Below are 19,984 nucleotides of genomic sequence, written 5' to 3' on the forward strand. Positions count from 1 at the left end.
TAGGTCCTTGCACATATTTTCAAGTTAAACATAGATATCTTGGTTCCTGTGCTTCTCCAAGGGATGACAAAGTACTGCTAACATCTTTTATCCCCTCCTTCTCAGAAGTCTTTAGCCATAGTACTACTTTGTACAAAAGACCACAGTCGGGGTTCTGCTAACTATAGGCCCATCTCTATTCCAGATGGATTATCAAACATTTTTGTAGCATTACTCCTTAACACAGTAGTGACCTTAGTTGTGGAAGAAGCCATTCTAAGTAGAAAACAACCTTGGTAGAGGAAGGGTATCTGAACTACAGACTAGTGTTTTCAATTATACTTGATTTGTGTCAGGTACTGTAAATTGAGAAAAGCTCAGGTGTCCTCTGTATTGAAGTGGGGGCTCTTCAGCGTCCTCAATATTGAAGTGGAGGAGTATATTTGGATTTGAAACTAAATTATCCAAAGAGAAGTAGAGCACTAGCATTGATTGTGCACCAAATGCTGCACTCCTAACTTTGATTGAGCTTTCCATGTATCTTGAGGTGCCCCAAGGCACCCAAATTATAACACCCATTTCAAAGGAAACAGGCTCTGCCCCACACTAGAAGTGCCAGCAACTTTTACATGTTCTAGTTTGAAATAACAAGGCGTTTACTCCATATAATGTAAAGCAGCATAAATGAGACCACTGTGAGTAAAACAGAGTTACAAAATACATGTTTGTACTTGCATGCATTCATCCAAAATAAAGTCTTCTGAAGTGGAAATGCTGTGTTATATATGTATCTCGAAGTGGAATATCTGGGGCCAGAAAGACGCTAAAAACGTGAGGATCGTCTTAAAGATAAACTACATGAGATGCACTGTATCATAAGCTATACTAAAGAAGATAGATGAATTATAATGCACTAGATTAATGGCTATTTTGGAATTCCCACTGTGGAATGGGATGATTCTCCTCAACAGTCTAGGTTTAATGATTAAACCATTGAGACCTAGTCTATCCTGTCTTAGGCTCAGAAGAGCAACTTAGTGGGATATGTCATCCTGGACACAAAGAAAGTTGCTTTAGTCACCTCTCGAAAGAGTAGAGATTGTACATATATGATCACTTTAGACAGCAAGGTCAGTTTTATGACTGTTGTGTCTGACTGCAACTACTTCCTCAAGCGTGCCTAAGATTACCTTTTTTGCTCTGAACTTATTGCAGTTACTAGAATTAATTCTGCAGCTAGATACCGGACATAGTTGTCATTCATCCATCTGTTAAGCTTGATCTTGATTAAATTGTCTATACAATCCTTTTCATGGGGAATTGTTATGCACCCCCATTGCATCTAATAACAGGAGTCATACTCTTCTCTTCTAGGTTCAGAATGCTCACCTTGAAAATATATAAAAGCAAGGCTTATTTCAAGAATTCAACTCCATATAAAGATGTAAATTTAAGAGAGATTAAACTAATTCTCAGGACCTTTCCTCTAGAGATCCAGGAAAAGCAGCTCTGATAGTGGACCACTGATAGCGGAATTGGTTTGTCAGCTTTTAATCCAATGGGCTACATAAACATGAAGGCAGATTTGTAATAAAGATATCAACGTGCATCTAATGGGAAGTCATGTTTGTTCAATATCGTACAAGAGGGGAGTAGATTCTCCGAGATGCACTGTCAGTACCATGGGCGTGCAGTCTACTTTATGAATTCTATCTTAATTCTTTGATGCAGGAAATGTAGCCACACAGATTGCACAGGTTTTTCTCAAATGCAGCTTTCTTTCTTGGTATCTGGTTCGTCTGAATCTCTTTGTGTATCTTTGTGGTCTTTTTGAGAAACTCCTTTCGATCGAGAGAGGTCATATTTTACATCAAAATGTGTAAAATCCGACATCCTGTTTGCTTCCTAAAGTTGTGGGAGTTTTACTTTACCATTGGTGATTTCTTTACCCTCCTGTTACTTTTCTGATCACTTGTCAGCGGAGGATGATGAACGGCTAGGAATTGTTTCATTTTGACACAAGCTTTTCCAAGTTGATAATCTTTTTGTTGGTTTTGATGGTGCAAAATCTGGAACTGGGTTCTTTAGTGGTGAAAATTTGTTATGAGCTTGCTGAGAACTACCCTCTAGAAGGAACTTGGGCCCACACCGATAGGCAAAGCTACTTTGCTGGTGTTAAGGGACTTACAGGTGGAAACAAGTTGTTGAGCTGCTTCTTTGAGAGTCTTGCTTTTATTTTCAAAATGCTACTGTTTAGATGCTCACAAACAGATTTTGAAAGGCTGTGCTTCAGCCCTCGATTAATTTGGTATTTTCACTAGGTATTCGTTTTGATCACTGCTTTGAAAGTGATTTACATACGGAGTCTAGGACAACGAATCTTCATTAGAACAACAAGTTGTATGATAGTGGTTGTGATGGATACTTATCTTTCTTAAAATTCCTTATTTCCCTCCTACTTCCACTTTCCTGAGTGAAGATAAAATTGTTTGCGGTTTGTTCCCTTTTGCCTATTATTTGATATTGTTGCCATGATAGGGGTGTAAGTCATAGTTTACTAACATCACTTTAACCGTTGTGTTTTCAATTGATGCATATTTAGCTTCATAGACCGCAATAACATTTAATAAAATGCCCTCTGTTTAACCCTTTCGCTGCCAGGCTTTTTTCCCTCCTGTGCCAGGCCTTTTTTTTGGCTATTTGGGTCAGTTCGCGCTTAGCCCTCTTAACTTTTTGTCCACATAAGCCAGCCAAGCCAAATTGGTGTCCTTTTTTTCCAACATCCTAGGGATTATAGAGGTACCCAGACTTTGTGGGTTCCCCTGAAGGAGGCCAAGAAATTAGCCAAAATACAGTGAAAATTTCGTTTTAAAAAAAAAAAAAAAAATGGGAAAAAGGGGCTGCAGAAGAAGGCTTGTGGTTTTTTTTCCCTGAAAATGGCATCAACAAAGGGTTTGCGGTGCTAAAATCACCAGCTTCCCACTTTTCAGGAACAGGCAGACTTGAATCAGAAAACCCAATTTTTCATCACAATTTTGGCATTTTACTGGGGCATAACCCATTTTTACGATTTGTTTTGTGCTTTCAGCCTACTTCCAGTCAGTGACAGAAATGGGCGTGAAGCCAATGCCGGATACCAGAAACCTAAACATTTCTGAAAAGTAGACAGAATTCTGAATTCAGCAAAGGGTAATTTGTGTAGATCCTACAAGGGTTTCCTACAGAAAATAACAACTGAAAAAAAAAAATATTGAAATTGAGATGAAAAAAACACCAATTTTTTTCTACGTTTTACTCTGTAACTTTTTCCTGCAATGTCAGATTTTTGAAAGCAATATACCGTTACGTCTGCTGGACTCTTCTGGTTGTGGGGATATATAGGGCTTGTAGGTTCATCAAGAACCCTAGGTACCCAGAGCTAATAAATAAGTTGCACCCTGCAGTGGGTTTTCATTCTATACCAGGTATACAGCAATTCATTTGCTGAAATATAAAGAGTGAAAAATAGCTATCAAGAAAACCTTTGTATTTCCAAAATGGGCACAAGATAAGGTGTTGAGGAGCAGTGGTTATTTGCACATCTCTGAATTCCGGGGTGCCCATACTAGCATGTGAATTACAGGGCATTTCTCAAATAGATGTCTTTTTTACACACTTTCTTATATTTGGAAGGAAAAAATGTAGAGAAAGACAAGGGGCAATAACACTTGTTTTGCTATTCTATGTGCCCCCAAGTCTCCAGATAAAAATGATACCTCACTTGTGTGGGTAGGCCTAGCGCCCGCGACAGGAAATGCCCCCAAAACACAACGTGGACACATCCCATTTTTTGACAGAAAACAGAGGTGTTTGTTGCAAAGTGCCTACCTGTAGATTTTGGCCTCTAGCTCAGCTGGCACTTAGGGAAACCTACCAAACCTGTGCATTTTTAGAAACTAGAGACCTAGGGGAATCCAAGATGGAGTGACTTGTGGGGCTCTGACCAGGTTCTGTTACCCAGAATCCTTTGCAAACCTCAAAATTTGGCTAAAAAAACACATTTTCCTTACATTTCGGTGACAGAAAGTTCTGGAATCTGAGAGAAGCCACAAATTTCCTTCCACACAGCGTTCCCCCAAGTCTCCCGATAAAAATGATACCTCACTTGTGTGGGTGGGCCAGGTGCCTGCAACAGAATAAGGCCAAAACTTGTAGAGATAGAGGGGATAGCACAGCGAGCTGATAAGGACATATTCTTCTTTTATACATCTTTAGGCTTACTCTGCTTTGGGGACCCACACAAGCGAGGTGTCATTTTACTTGGGAGACTGAGGGGAATGCTGGGGAGTAGGAAGTTTGTGCTGTAGTGGTGATCGTACAAAGAAAAGTCAGGAAAATATGCTTTTTTAAGCAAATTTTGAGGTTTGCACAGGAGTCTGGGTAAGAAAATGTTGGGGGATCCACGCAAGCCACACCTCCCTGGACTCCTTAGGGTGTCTAGTTTAAAAACATGTCTGGGTTTGGTAGGTTTCCCTAGATGAAGGCTGCACCCAGGACCAAAAACATAGGTGGCCCCTCCCCCCCAAACACTGGTAGTTTTGTAATATATCATTTTGATGTGCCCACATACATCTGTGAGTGCCAAACACTAAAATTGTGAAAAGAAACGCACTTAGGTTATGTGAAAAAGACCCCTCACCCACCAACCAAGTTGGTGGCATGCTTCATCATTGGGGTCCCACCTGATACACCTAGCGTGTCAAGTGTGCTGCGACGCATGATTACAGCGCAGCAGGTTTTATCATTTGTACCACACATACTGGTTGGATTTGGCACGAGGGTGAGTGATGGTTCAGTAGATCAAATTTTATTAACAAGAGATTTCACAAAAGTGAAATGCACTGGTAATAACTGAAAGGCCAAAAAACTGAACCAATGACTCGCAGTTCGTGAGCTGTAAAGCCACGGCAAGGCACCAACCGCTTTACAGTCCATTCACACACCTTTCCTACATGACATGCACAAGACCATTCACGCCGCCAGCCACGGGCCCAGCACATTACAACACTCGCATCGACAGACAGCGCAAGTCAAGGGCCCATCACTTTCATATGCCCACATGCCTGATACAGCAATCACACCAGCTGATGAGTGTGTGGACTTGCGTCACCCCAAGCACACCGCCAGCCAAGCACCACCCCACCCATACCGCCAGCCAAGCGCCACCCCAAGCACACCGCCAGCCAATCGCCACCCCACCCATACCGCCAGCCAATCGCCACCCCAAGCACACCCCCCTAGCACACCGCCAGCCAAGTGCCACCCCACCCATGCCACCAGCCAAGCGCCACCCCACGCACACCGCCAGCCAAGCGCCAACTCACGCACACCGCCTTCACTTTTTTTGTTGTTTATAAACAGTAAAGAAACCACTAACTAATTATAAAATAAGTACAAAACTACAAACACAAAAGCTCTAACTAAATACATGACAGTAATGCCAACCGTGAAACTGAGCATATGAAAATATAAAATAGGCAGTTTACGCTCACGGTATTTCCCAAAAGTTTTTCCTTGTGTGGTAACTTCTCAAACAGCCGGGCACACACAGCCCAGGCTTTGAAGGGCATTCGGGGCAGTACATCCGGCTCTCCCTCCGGATTGATCTCCTGGCACATACTCTACATTTCTTTGTGGGCAAGTCTTTTTTGGGAGTGGGAGGAATGTGATCTGGAAAGTGCCGATCTTTCAATCTAGCCACATCCTCCACCACTTCTACTCTAGGAACTCTTGCCTGTTCCACCACAATAAGGCTTTCTATCACTGACTCCTGAAATTTAACAAATGTCATCCTTGACTCAGGTGAACAATCCTTGAACACAATAAAAGCATTTAAAGTTGCCAAATGAAATAAATGTAGGGCCAACTTTTTATACCACACGTAAGACTTACGAAGAGCAGTGTAAGGTTCCAACCTCTGATCTGCTCTGTCAACACCACCCATGTGCCTATTGTAGTCCAAAATGCACGCAGGTTTGCGCACTTCCGCAACCTGACCCCAAACAGTCACAGGGGAAGTACTCTCATCATGGATGGTAGATAGCATGTACACATCCCTCCTGTCTGAAAATTTCAGAGCTAGCAGCTCATTATTCCGCAAGGCACTGCACTGTCCCCTCTCAAGTTTTATACAGACAAGCTCCCTTGGATAGCCTTTCCGGTTAGAACGGATTGTGCCACAAGCAACAGTGTCCACTCTAAACAACTCCTTGAACAACTGCACTCCAGTGTAGAAATTATCTACGTACAAATGGTGACCTTTGTTAAACAGTCATCTACCAAGTTTCCACACAATTTTTTCGCTAACTCCAAAAGTGGCCGGACAACCAGGAGTGTCAATACTGGAATCCCTACCAGTGTAGACCCGGAAATTATACACATATCCTGTACTGCTTTCTGACAGCATATACAATTTAATCCCATACCGTGCCCTCTTACTAGGAATATACAGCTTAAAAACTAAACGCCCCTTGAAAAGGACCAAAGACTCGTCCACACTTATCTCTTTGCCTTGAACATAGACCTCTGAAAACTGATCTACAAAATGATCAAGGACAGGCCTAATCTTAAAAAGACGGTCACAATCAGGGTGATCTCGTGGCAATGCTAAAGCATTGTCTACAAAATGCAGCATACGGAGAAGAAGCAAATATCGATTACGTGTCATAGTTGCAGGAAATATAGCCGTTGCCATCAAGGGACTAGTAGACCAATAAGAAGCCAGTGACTGCTTCCTGATCAACCCCATCAATGTCCTCCTCTACAACAGGCCCTTCATCTGCACTGAGAGTAGCTTCCTCATCAGAAGAATACTCTCTGACAGAAAACTCACTGCCAGAATCTCTCACTTCCTCCTCTGCCTCAGGTGCAGAGTCAGTCTCGTAATCATTGTCTGAAGATGACTCAAAGAGCATGCCAGCAACCTGCTGAGCGGTCACTCTGTGGCTAGCCATGATCCTCACTAACAACAAATGGATTGCCAACAACAACTAGCACTAAAATAAGTAATAAACAAAGTGTAGCTTTATCACAAAGAGTTATGTACTAAAAAACTATACCACTCACTTGCCTGAAAAAGCTACTCACCAGCAACTACTCTGCACAGACACAGCAATCACCAATGATATCCCACTAAAAAGAAAAGAGAAAAAAGCAAATTAGACATATGACAACACAAATATCATTGTGCTCAAATCTAAGGACAATTTCACACACAATACTGCATTTAGTACACCACCTACAAACATGTCATTCATGCATGTCAACAATACTCCTTTGGAGTAAATTGCTTTCACTTACCTAAAACATGCAACTATGCAAACCGCAGGACAACTACTGCCAAAACCGCAGGGATCCACAGCAAAGGAAGCAAAAGCTTTGAACTAGAATAAAAAGAAGAAATAAACTGTTATAATCACAAATACTTCGCCAGTTGACAAACACCCCACCACCAATAACTTAGAAATTGTCCCTGGTGCCTAAGTGGCTTCTGCCCCATGAGGAGGTAGATGGGCCTAAAAAAGAATAGGCTGATCTGCGTCCAAGGTGGGCAGAAATGGCCTTCACTAACGTGCCCCCTTTGGGGGGCGACCCTTGCCAAAGGTGCCGCCGCCACACAAAACACACACACAGGATCCCTGGTGCCTAAGTGGATTCTGCCCCCCTTGGGGGCAAATGGGCGTAAATAAAATTGCCCGATCTGCCCCCAAGGAGGGCAGAAATGGCCAACGGGGGGCATCCCCAGAACTAAACAAAAAAAGGGGAACCAAAAATAAAAAATCCCTGCCATATTGGTGGTTTCTGCCCTTCTTGGGGGTAGATGGGCCTACAAAAATAAGCCCCTATGCCCCCAAGGGGGGCAGAGATAGCCAATACTAAATTTCCCCCCTTTGGGAGGGCGAAAAAGGAAATTAATGCCCCCCCAATGGGAGCGACCCATGCCCAAGGGGTCGCTCCCAAAAGATATGCAAACTAATAAAAATCCCTGGTGTCCAGTGGTTTTTCACCCCCTCCCCCGGGGGCAGATCGGCTAAAAAATCAGCCAATCTGCCCCCGGGGGGGGGGGGCTGAAAAAGGAAAATAATGCCCCCCAATGGGAGCGACCCTTGCCCAAGGGGTCGCTCCCAAAAGATATGCAAAAATAATAATATCCCTGGTGTACAGTTGTTTTCCGCCCCCCCCCCCGCTTGGGGAATATCGGCCAAAAAATCGGGGGGGGGGGGGCGAAAAAGGAAAATAATGCCCCCCAATGGGAGCAACCCTTGCCCAAGGGGTCGCCCCCCAAAACTAACCTAAAAGGGAAATCCCTGTTGCCTAGTGTGGATTCCTGCTCCAGGATCGCGAGAAGGAATCTACTGAAAACAGGCCCCGGGGTAAGGAAAAACCCTTTCCTGTCCCCCGTGTCGGTTTCTCCCTACCCCCCAAAGAGGGAAGGACTCACCTCGAAGTCCTGTTCCCTCAACGCGCTGGACGCAAATGGCTTCCTGCGCGTCCCTCTGCAATATTTGATTATTTCGGCGCACTGTAAGCGCGCTGATGTCATCAGATTGCCGAGGGAGGGGTCTGGGGTGGAAGGGGAAGGGCTTCTCCTTCCATCCACGACTGGCGCTCCCCCTAGTTCCTGGGTGCAGGACGTGGTTATCTCGTCCAAGGAGTTAAAAGTACCAGGACTGATGTCACTTGTTCTTGTGATGCATTATATTTCATCACAAGAACAAGTGATGTGCCCCTTGGCACTGGTGAAAGGTATTGCTGCAAAAAATCTGGATCAAGTGTTACTCCTGGAAACGGATCATATAAGGAGTCTGTGGTAATATGTGTATCCATTAGAAAGAACACTGCCAGTAGTAAGCAACGTGTTATCCTACCAGTGATCATAAAGGACTATCACTACAAAAAGAATAGTTTTATTATTCAAAATAATTTTAATTTTAATTGCTGGCTATAGATTTTTAAGTGGATAATGGTCTATACCACTTTTGTTCTTTAGAGTTATCTTCATGTATGATTCATTGATGTCATTGAATATTGTCATATTACCACCTGTTCTTTAGGCGTGCAAACAAATGTAAGGTGAACTTTTCAGAGTTTTAGACTTTTTGCACACCACTCCAGCTGAGGAAAAAATTTCTTTTTGGCCTGGGTCTATACTGTTTAGGATATTTCTTTAGTCATTTGTGTTTTACTTGCTTTATTTTCACAATTTGTGAAGGTATAATTATTTAAATGTTTTCTTTTTTTAAGGTTTGATCCTACTTCTTGGGAATCTGTTGCCAATGAAGAAATGTGGCAAGCCAGGTAACATAACAATTTCCTTAAACTGTAATTCCAATGGCCAGAAGGCCAGTCGCGTTTACACTTACTGCATGAGTACTACCATCATTGTGTAAAATAAAAATGTTGTTTTTGAATACAGAAACCTCATCTTCACCCTTTGTTCTTCAGTTGGGATGGGTTCATCCAATTGTCGGACCAACTTACACTTGTTTAGGGTTTTTGGATCCTGCACATTTTAAGAAGAGAATGGCCAATTAGCAGACTACATTCAACTGTAAGTGGCAGATGGTCAAAACTTAAGAAGCAACTCCAATGTTTTTTACTCTGTGGCTTTCTTGATTTTTCAGACCTGGTATTCCTTTAAATATCTGGCCACTAAAAGTTTTTGGTGTCTCCTACACAGACGTTTTGTTCCTAAATCTTAATCTACATGAAATGATTTTCACAGCAGAAGCATTTCTCCTTCACCTCACGCAATTGGATGTTTGGTGTATCATGCAGCTGCTTATACAGTGCTTTTATTTGCCATACACAAGGGACTAATTTGGGTTGCAAAACTATAGTTAATCATCTAATTTTTCTCACGCTCAATCCTTTGTCACCCAAAGATTCTGAACAAAAGCAATTATGTTTTGCAAAGCACATGAAACATAGGCATTTTTAATGCTTTGTCTAAACTAGAGTGTGTGCCTGACCCTAACATGTCTATTAAATTACACTATTTGTACACTTCAAGGTGGCCTGACATCAATGTGGCTGTCTGCCATCCCTTTATCTTGCACAATTCTGGCTCCTACTTTCTCCTCCCCTCCTTGTTACCATGTCTCAGAGTGAACCCAGTTAATTCTCTGTCCTGCTGTCTTTGTCACCTCCTTCACTTTAGTGCAGCTGTCCCAGCTCCTGCTCTGCCCACCTGGTTACCTTTGCTCATGGCGGTTCTAACTTTTGCACAGCCCCACCGGCCTGAGTGTTTTATGGGGGTGCCTAAGACACTCTAGAATTTTTCTGCGGGTTGCATGTGGGAACAATACTTGAGACTTTGAAAAGAGCAAAAAGAAAGTTGAAAGGGAAGGAAGCACTGGGAAATACCAAGGAATTCTCCAAGAAAACTGATGTAATTGAGGGATTTCAGACTTGGGAGATCCATTGTCTAGAAAAAGGTTACGCGCTGTCCATAATTTAAGAAGTGAGACTTTGAAGCAAAATATACAGGTGTTCTGACAAACCAAAGAGATGGATCCAATAAAAATGTAACCCTTTTCATTACTAACAAACACTAAAGAATTGGGACATTACAAGACTGAAGATGGAAATACTCTTCTCTACTTGAATTTAAATCCACTTTTTACCTGGAAGCTTAATTAATAGACATCACATGGCTCTAGTTAACTTCTATGTCTTCTCTTCCACTATCACCAGATCAGGGTACCAAGATAATAACTATTGATTTGTTTGAGTTTTGCCACCTGATTGATTACAACTTCTAGGCCCTGTAGCTCGGAAACACATGCCAAGAAATCCTAATGCATTGCTTAGATAACTTTCAAACTAGAGAATAAGAGACCCACCCTCCAGTTTATGTACCAGTTGTCCATACAGGATTTTTCCTCAGCAATTGTGACTGGCTAATGTTGGAACCTCCTGAGGCGAGGATGGGTCTTACTGAATCTTTGCATGCTGCGTGATGAGACTCCTCTCCAAAGAAAGTGTGGAAAAATGTGCCCCAGGAAAAGGTACGAATGGGCCCAAGTAGTACCTAGCCCCTTATCACAAGAACCCTCTTACCACCAAAGAGGCTGCCTGTTTTTATTGCTAGTGCTTAGATGACCCCCCTCAGTTGAAGATAAACATCCTTACCGGATCATATAGATCTTTAGCTGCAACTCTCTTTAAAAATAATAGGCCGTGGGCCTTCAACTTCACTAATTTCTGACAAGTCACTATTACAATGGCCAGGCAGGAGCGATCAGTTCACAAATTTACTTTCAGTCACAAGACCAGGTATATGACTAAATCTGGACAAGGATGCTGCAGATGGTGCATACTCTACACAATGTGGCCCCCTGGGTCCTGCCTGCTGGTGCCCTATCAAACAGCCAACCCAGCGAAGTGTCCTGGTCCTCACACAGGTACACCGATTGGTAGTAGGAACAGGAAGAAAAGTTATAAAGTGTTCTGGAGAGCACTGCCACAACTAAGGTCCCCCACATTGTGATCCCACCAGGTGATGCAGCCCCTAAACTAATTCTCACTCAGCTATCTATGTCTTGGGCAGAGCAACTAACTGTACGAAAAAAAACATTTTAAATATATATTACTATCTTAAATCACTTGGGTGTCTCTATACATAAAAAGTAGGGATGCAAAGTATTTATACCTTTAGGAAGACAGACAAAACAGGTGGAGTTGGTAGTCAGTGCTGGTTTTTAGTGGAGATAAGGGGAAGGATTTAAATCAGTTGTTGGAAAATTCAGTAAGGGTGGTTTTATGCCACATAGGAGTGAGCCAGCAAAAAAGATAGAGGGGCTGATAGTTGTAAAGTAGTCCCTCCTGCAGATTTGTGGAGTTGCAATGATACAACCAAACAGTTAATACCATTCAGTAACAGATGAATACTCCACAGGTCTAAGCTTAGACGTGAATGACAAAGTCTCACACAAATAGTGAGAAAGAGATTGGTTGAAGGAAGCCAGTGATTGAAATGAGCTCATCTAAAGCCCACTTTGTGTATGTTGTTTGCAGTAGGTTTGAGAGCTGTGCTGTCAAAATCTGGACCTAAAAATGACAATACAAGCATTAAACTATAGGAGGACCACTTTCTGTGGTGGTTGGGAGGGGTCAAGTCAAAGAGTAGCTGTCCTCATAAGAGAGGAACACAGGTCACTCAGTAAGGAAGAAGGATGTGTACCACTTCTGCACTGGAGTGTTTATAAAAAAGGACAACTGCTCAAGGAATGTGGTTGTGGCAGCTAACACCCACAATCAGAAACCAAGAAAAGCTGTCATCTGCACTGCATGAATTGTAAGAGAGAAATGTGGAGCTCATGAGACCTCATAGATATAGCCTTTAGAGCTCCCTTGTAAATATCCTTCCCTCATGATCATGTGATTTAACCCAAGGGGAACATTTGGTGTTATACCGGTGAAACTCAGAAACTGCCAGTCCTTCACAGTTCTTATGATATACTGCCTGGAGGTTGCAGACTCAAGCTGACAGCTGCACCCCAGGAATCATTTCTGTAAAATTCCCGTAAAAAGCTGCATGCACTAGACCATTTCTTGACTTTCACCCCTTTACAGGTCAATGAAAAAAACGGGTAAATGTACTGAGATCCTGTGGCACTAAACTTGGAGGTAGAGTCCTCTCTGTATTAGCTCAAGTATGCATGATTATTTTGGTTGTCCATTTCAGGAGGTGGGAGGCTTGCTACTGTTTAGAAACAGCTTAAACTTATTGTTAGTAGTAGGTGTAGCTGCAGGTACACATGCTGTGCATATTTCTGCAGACAAGCACACCTGGGATTCACCTCTGTGCCTTTAGAGTGGTACTGGGGCCTGTGAGGGCCTTGGCAACATTTTAGCAACTCCAGATGCCTTATCTCAGCTCTCTACTACCACTATTCTCTATGCTTTCTACTGATGAAGTGCCAAGCCCAGAAAGACGTGTTAAAAGATAACAGCACTACCTGCACCAACAAATTTAGTGGAACAAAATAGAGCAACTCTGGAGTAAGCATACTCAATCTACCAGAATGCAATGGGGGTGACTTGTGCTGGTCCCCCCCTTGTTTATAAAAGGCTGCCATGACCCAACGAGCTGACATGCACATGTGGGATGCACCTGTGTGCCTGTGGAGTAGTACGGTGGCCTGTGAGGACTTGGGTAACATTTCAGCAACTCCAGATTAATTTTTCTGCTCTCTGCTACCTCTACTCTCTACTGATGAAGGGCTAAACCCAGAAACACGTTTCTAGAGATAACAGCACTCCCTGCACCAAATTTGGTGAAACACTACAGCAGCTCCGGAGTAAGCATACTGCATTTACCAGAATGCAATGGGGTGAACTGTTCTGGGATAAGAGGCAGTGTGCTCCCTCCCCCTCTTGTGATTATATTGAACCGTCTGCAGACACAGACCTATACCCTGCTACACCTTCCCCTCCAGATAATGTCACTGCATGTCCAGTGGTGCTACACAGGGCTCCCACATTCCACAATATTGAACTCCACGTACAGCAAGAAGAGGATGATTACCTTCTGGAAACTTTCTCCTCCACCCAACGCTCCCTCCAATACCTCCTAATGTTAAAATGGGTCCTCAAAAGTGGCAGCACAGTCCGCTACTATAGGGAATAGCCAATTCCATCAGCTTGCTCTCGCGATGGGATGAAATGGCAGACTTGGTAGAAGATCTCCCAGAACAGTACTGCAGGAAAGGCCAGAAGTTAGTGGTAGAGAGGAAAGTTATCTCCAACACTAACATTCACAGTGCTCTGGACGCCGTGTATACAGCCACTGCAACATTAATTCCAGCATTCTCATGCAACACCATGCCTGGCTGAGGGTTTCTGGTTTTAAACCAGAGGCGAAAAAACATCTACTAAATGTGCCTTTTGATAGTTAGCATCTCTTTGGCCCTCAGGTCGATGAGATGCTCGGAAAAAATAAAGAAAGACAAAGATACGGCAAACGCCAGAGGCATCCTCCATAAATTGCCCACTTGAGGATCCTTTTAGTGCTCACAGTTTATGGCTCATTTAGGACACCCACTCTAAAACCCTCTTCTACCCTCACTAGGCCATCACACCAATTCCCCTCTTGGGGTTATGATGATGATGAAAGTAATTTATAGCATGCACAGCTACTCCAAGGAGTGTCCTGGCGCTTTACTTAGGACAGCATAGGCAATGCAGTTTGTATTTAATCCTGCACAAAACATCATGTTTTAAGCTTTATCTTAAACACTGCAACATTACTCACTTCGTGCAACTCCAAAGGTAGCTGCTTCCATGCTACTCAGCCAAGGTAGGTAAGAGACCTTCCTCCCGCTCTAGCACTTTGAATTCTGGGAGTTACTGCCAGTAGTTTGTTAGCAGACCTCAGTTTTCTGAGAAGAGCGTAGAATCTAAATCTGAGATAAGAAGCCCCAGTTTGATAGAAAGCTCCCTGCACCAGAACGAGAGCCTTGAGCCAAAGTCTTTTCCTAATGGGCAGCCAATGTAAGGATGCATATGAGGTGAAATCTTCTTTCTGACTGGCAGATTCAGCAGAAGGTGGGCTGTCGCATTTTGGACCATTTGCAGCCTGTCCATCAGATGTTCCGGTAATGCAAATTACAGAGCATTGCCATAGTATATCCTGAAGGTTATCAGAGCCAGAATAACCAATTTTGTTTTTGCCGGAAAGGACAGGAAGTGTAAAACCATTTTTAGGGACTACATGTTGCCAAAGCAGGTGCCTACCAAAGCTCAAACTTGTGGCTTAAAAGACATGGTGTCATCAAACTTAATCCCAAGATTTCTGACTATGCCATCCTGGAGTCCTGGAGGTTAGGGGCACCATCAGGCCAGAAATTCTGCCAAAATTCATATGGAATGTTGCCAAAAAAGAGAGTTTATGTTTTCTCCTAATTAAACTTGAGTAGCCAACCAATAGAAAACTGCAGTTAAACAAGTTTTGATCAGTGTTCCAGAGATCTCTTCTACCGTATCCCAAGAAAACAGCAACTGCGTATCAACTGCATAGGAAATAACTTTGGCTCCAAGGGCTTCTGCTATCTGGGCCAAGGGAGTAAGATAAATGTTGTAATGTTGAAAAGGATTGGCGTTAAGGCAGAGCCTTTAGGGACTCCCACAGAAAAAGGGTGAATCCATGCAAATTTGTGGAAAAAGAGGGAATCCATACTTGTTGATGCCTATCTGCCAGAAAAGATGCAAGCCAGTCCAGGCTTGCCCTGTTATCCCAAAAGCTGGAGATGCTGCAGAAGTTTAATATGGGGCACAGTATCAAATGCTGCTGATACGTCTAACGTAATTAGCATAGGATTTCCCCCGGTATTGAGGATAACTTTGATGTGCTTGAAAACCTTCAACAGTGCTGTCGCAGTACTAAAATGGGGTCTGAAACCCGACTGGCTAGAACATAGCAAGTTGTTGGATTCCAGCTAATGGGAAGCATTTATTCACATGTTTTTCAGGTATTTTAGATAGGCTGGCAGCAAAGAGATCAGCCTATAATTAGGTGGTATACCATTATTCACAGAAGGTTTCTTCACTAATGGCAAAATCTTCAATTGCTTCCAAGAGCAAGGAACCGTGACTTTTGCCATTGATGCATTAACTAGCATGTTTACCAGAGGACTAATGATAGAAGGCCCTGAGGAGAACTGATTAGGTGGACAAGGATCTGCTGGAGAGCCTGATGTAAGGTTATTCAGAGCTGTCAGGGAATATCCAAAGAGACAGGCTTAGAACTAGCCTTCGTTGCCTTAGACAAGGTAACCATGCTGGCTTGAAAGTTGCTCAGAAAGTCTTCATCCAACCTTGCTCGGGAGGACAGGCTGGCTTGGATGCTCAGAATCTTAGTATGAAAATAGCTAGCCAAATGTTAGCACCACTCCATGGAGGCCTAATGAAAGCTGTCACAATCTGTTGGTGACATGAAGCTATTAACAATCGAAAAAGAGTTCTCTCACCTTGTTTCTTGCTCTTTCAATCTTGTCTTCAAAGTATACTTGCTTAGCTGTTTTTATTGTAGCGTGATATTGTCTTAGGGCTAATTTGTAAGACTCTCTATCTTGCTGATTATAGTCTTTCCTCCATTTCTTTTCGAGCACATAAAATTGTTTTGTTTCTGCCTTAAGGCTGTCTGAAAACCAGGGGCTAGAAGGCTTAGTACTACTCACTCTCCGAGAGAGAGGAGGTGATAATTTCTCTGTAGAAGCTCTGATCCAGTTGTCTAGCAGTGTGTCATCTTTCTCAACCCCACCTGACAGGGCAGGGATGTTTTCTTCCAGTGAATGTATAAGCTCTGTAGGCTGTTGTTGGACCTTGCCCTTTTTACAGGGTCATCCCCCAAACTTTTGGCTACATTCCGCCTATTTTTTCTGACCTGTGTTTGTTGGTTTTAGGACTCTGGGCACTTTACCACTGCTGACCAGTGCTAAAGTGCAAGTGCCTGTCTAAATTGTATGGGCGTTTTTCCATGATTGACATATTTGATTCACCAGTAAGTCCTTGGTAAAGTGTGCTATGTGTGCCCAAGGCCTGTAAATCAAATGCTAATAGTGGGCCTGCAGCACTGATTGTGCCACCCTCTACCAGTTCGACCTGGCAAGTGCACCCACTTGCCAGGCCCAAACGGTCCATTTTACTACATGAAAGTCACCCCTAAGGTAGATCCATGGCAGCCCCATGAGTAGGGTGCAGTGTATTTAAAAGGTAGAACATGTACCATTGTGTTTTACATGTCCTGATAGTGAAATAGTGCTAATGTCAGTTTTCCGTATTGTAAGACCTATCTCTCACATAGGTTAACATAGGGATTGCCTTGAAATATCTTTTAAGTGTTATTTTCCATTGAGAGCAGATAGAGATGTGGAGTTTGGGGTCTCTGAGTTCACAATTTAAAAATACATTATCTGGGTCAGACTGACAGTTGGGCTGTTTGTGAATTCATTCTAGACAGTCACACAAAGGGAGCTGAGATGTGCCTTGCATATCCTGATGGTTCTTCCTGGGCTAGACTGATGGGTGGAGCTGACACTTGCACCTGAGTAGGACTGTGCTTGTCCTTACACAAAGATGTCTTCACCCCCTGGAGCGTATCTGGGGCCAGGGCAGGAAAGGCAGGGTCTTGTGCACTGCAAAGACTTTATTCTGAAGTTTGCTTACTTCAAAGTCAGAAATGAGTATAAGTATTGAGCTCTGAGGCCACAACTTCAGAACACTTCTGGACTAAGGGCATTCTGCCAGGGAGAAGAGCTGGTTTCTGGAGGAGGACCTGCCATTTTGCCTGTTGATCTGCTCTGCTGGCCTGATGCTGCTAAATCTGCCCTGGGAGTGAAAGGACTGGACTTTGATTTCTACATTCTGCTTTCCAAGGTTCTCCAAGGGCTTGAACTGAGCTTGCCTCCTGTTGTGAAGTCTCGGGGACATCAGAGACTTCATCTGCCAGAGCCTGGGCTCTTCTGCTGAGAGACTTGCCAAGTGATGCCAAATCCAGTCCCTGGGTCCTTGGAAGTGGAAGCTGGTGACCTGAAGTAAAATCCATGCACTGAGGCCGCTGCAGCAGAAAATTTGACGCAGCACCTGCACCACAGCTGCGAAATGGAGGCATTGCCTGCTTCAGCGCGGATCCATTGTCGGAGTGCATCTGGATTTTCCGTTCATCATCCCTGGGTGTCATTTTCTTCATCGACACTGCACCGCAGTAAGGAATCAACGCACCGCCAGCTCATGGTAAAAAAAAAATCCATGCATCGCCCGGCTGGAAAAGAATCGATGCATCGCAAACCCGGCAGGAAAAGAATTCACACATCGCATGTCCAGCAGGAAAATAACGCATTGCTTGCTTTTCAGTCGTATCACCTCCTTTGGGCTCGCATCATCTTTGTTTTGATGCATCCAAGGTACTGTGTGTTATAAGGATACGATCACTGATTCTTCAGATCAAGACTCTTTTAAAACTTTAAGAAGTGATTTCTCTACTTGTATGTTGGATTTTTGTCGTTTTTGTCTTGTTTTACTCAGATAAATATTGGCTATTTTTCTAAACTAGTGAGTGTGTTTGTACACCTTACACATTGCCTCTGAGATAAGCCTGACCGATTGTGCCAAGCTACCAAGAGAGTGAGCAGGGGTTATCTTAGGTGTGTGACACGCTTACCCTGACTAGAGTGAGGGTCCCCTACTTGGACAGGGTGTAAACTGACTGCCAAGTAGAGACCCCATTTCTAACAGCCGTATTTTGTGAAAAACTCTCAAACAGCCTAAAACAGTGATTTCCAACCTTTTGACTTCTTCGGACCCCCACTTTATCATTACTGGAACCTGGGTTCACCCAATGAATCATTATTGGAATCCGGGGAGCCCCACTGAATCATTACTGGAAGCCTAAGACCAGGCCTAAACATTGTTGATTATTTCAACCGTAAACAATACAGAAAAAATACAGAAACAAGCGTTCATCAAACACATACACAAATGATAATACATTTGATTTAATTAGCAAACAAATATAAATAAATTAAAAAAAATAATAAGAAAGTTGGAGCTTTTCTAAATTCAATTAAAGCCACACATTGCCCCTACTATAAGCAGTCGGCTTAGCAGGGCACATCAACACGTCTGCGAGTGGGAATTCCACACTCAAGTGCTATACACGTACTAGCACCATTAGGGGTTCCCATAGATAGACCTGTTCGCCACCACCAAAAATACAAAATGGGCAAACTTCACCGCCAGACTACTACACCCACAGAGTGTGGGCAATGCGCTATGAATGAGTTGACCCGAGATAGTTGCTTATGCTTTTCCACCTCTCCCACTCTTACCGTTTGTGGTCAGGAGGCTGAGACAGACATCCCTAATGCTCATCTTGGTAGCACCAGGCTGGGCACTCCAGCCATGGTACTCCACATTACTAGAACTATCTAGTACCACACCAGAAGCTCCCCAACTCACACAAAACCACTGCACTCTCAGACATCCCAACCCTCAGCAGCTCAGCCTTGCGATCTGGCTCCTGAGTTCTTAGAAGAATTTAGTTAACTTAATCTAAAAGAGACATGACAGCCTACTACCAGGCCAGGTTATGCAGCCAGATGGAAGCAGTGTGTGCACTACTGTCTTCCCAAAGACATTAGTCCACTCACTGTCCATGAAACACATTATATGCTACCTACTTCAACTGCAGAAGTCAGGACTTGCCTATACATTTGTTTGTTTCTACCTGGCTGCTCTAGCTGTCTATTTGCAGAATTGGCAACATATTTCACTGTTCAGAATACCAGTCATTAGGGCATTCATGGAATGCTTCTAAAGGGCTATTCCACTACAGACAGCCACTTTCCCATTTGGAACCTTAACTGAGTCTGCACAAGACTTATGGGCCCCTCTTTTAAACCACTTCACTCTTATCCACTTCAGTTGTTGTCCTGGAATGTAGCCTTCTTTTTACCCATTACCTCTCTCAGAAGAGTCGGGGAAATACAGGTTTTTACCTTAGAAGAGCTGTTTTACTGAAGATATAAAGATAGAGTGGTTCTCAGAACCGATCCAAAATTCCTGCCTAAGGTGGTCTCCAGTTTTCATCTTACCCAGACAGCTGAGCTGCCCATCTTCTTTCCACACCTAGAGACTGGCAGAATGTGCGCAGCACACTCCTGATGTCAATAGAGCGCTAATATACTATATTGACAGGGCAAAGTCCTTCCATAAGACACAACAGCTTTTTGGAAAGAGCCCCATAAAGGATGTGCCCTTTCCTAGGCAGGAGTTGTACAGTGGTTGGCCAAATGTATACATAACCGTTATGCCAAAGCAAAAAGAAGCCGGCAGTCCCTCACAGCCCTCATTCCACTTGACACAAAGGGGCTTCTATGGCTTTCTTGGTTAACATACCGTTGGCTGAAATCTGTAAAGCAGTTACTTGGTCTACCCCTCATACCTTTGCCAAGCACTACTGCAA

General features: G+C 43.4%; 1 protein-coding gene across 3 annotated transcripts in view; it reads left to right on the forward strand.

Moving 5' to 3' along the window:
* Positions 1–19,984, forward strand: part of TMEM260 (transmembrane protein 260) — a 413,639-nt gene that overhangs the window by 340,975 nt on the left and 52,680 nt on the right. For all 3 annotated transcript variants that reach the window (XM_069207434.1, XM_069207432.1, XM_069207433.1), the window contains one exon: positions 9,262–9,315. In XM_069207434.1, coding sequence (XP_069063535.1) covers positions 9,262–9,315 — 54 coding nt within the window. The remainder of the gene's footprint in view (positions 1–9,261; positions 9,316–19,984) is intronic.

This window comes from Pleurodeles waltl, chromosome 9 (genome assembly GCF_031143425.1).
Source record: "Pleurodeles waltl isolate 20211129_DDA chromosome 9, aPleWal1.hap1.20221129, whole genome shotgun sequence".
NCBI lineage: Eukaryota > Metazoa > Chordata > Amphibia > Caudata > Salamandridae > Pleurodeles > Pleurodeles waltl.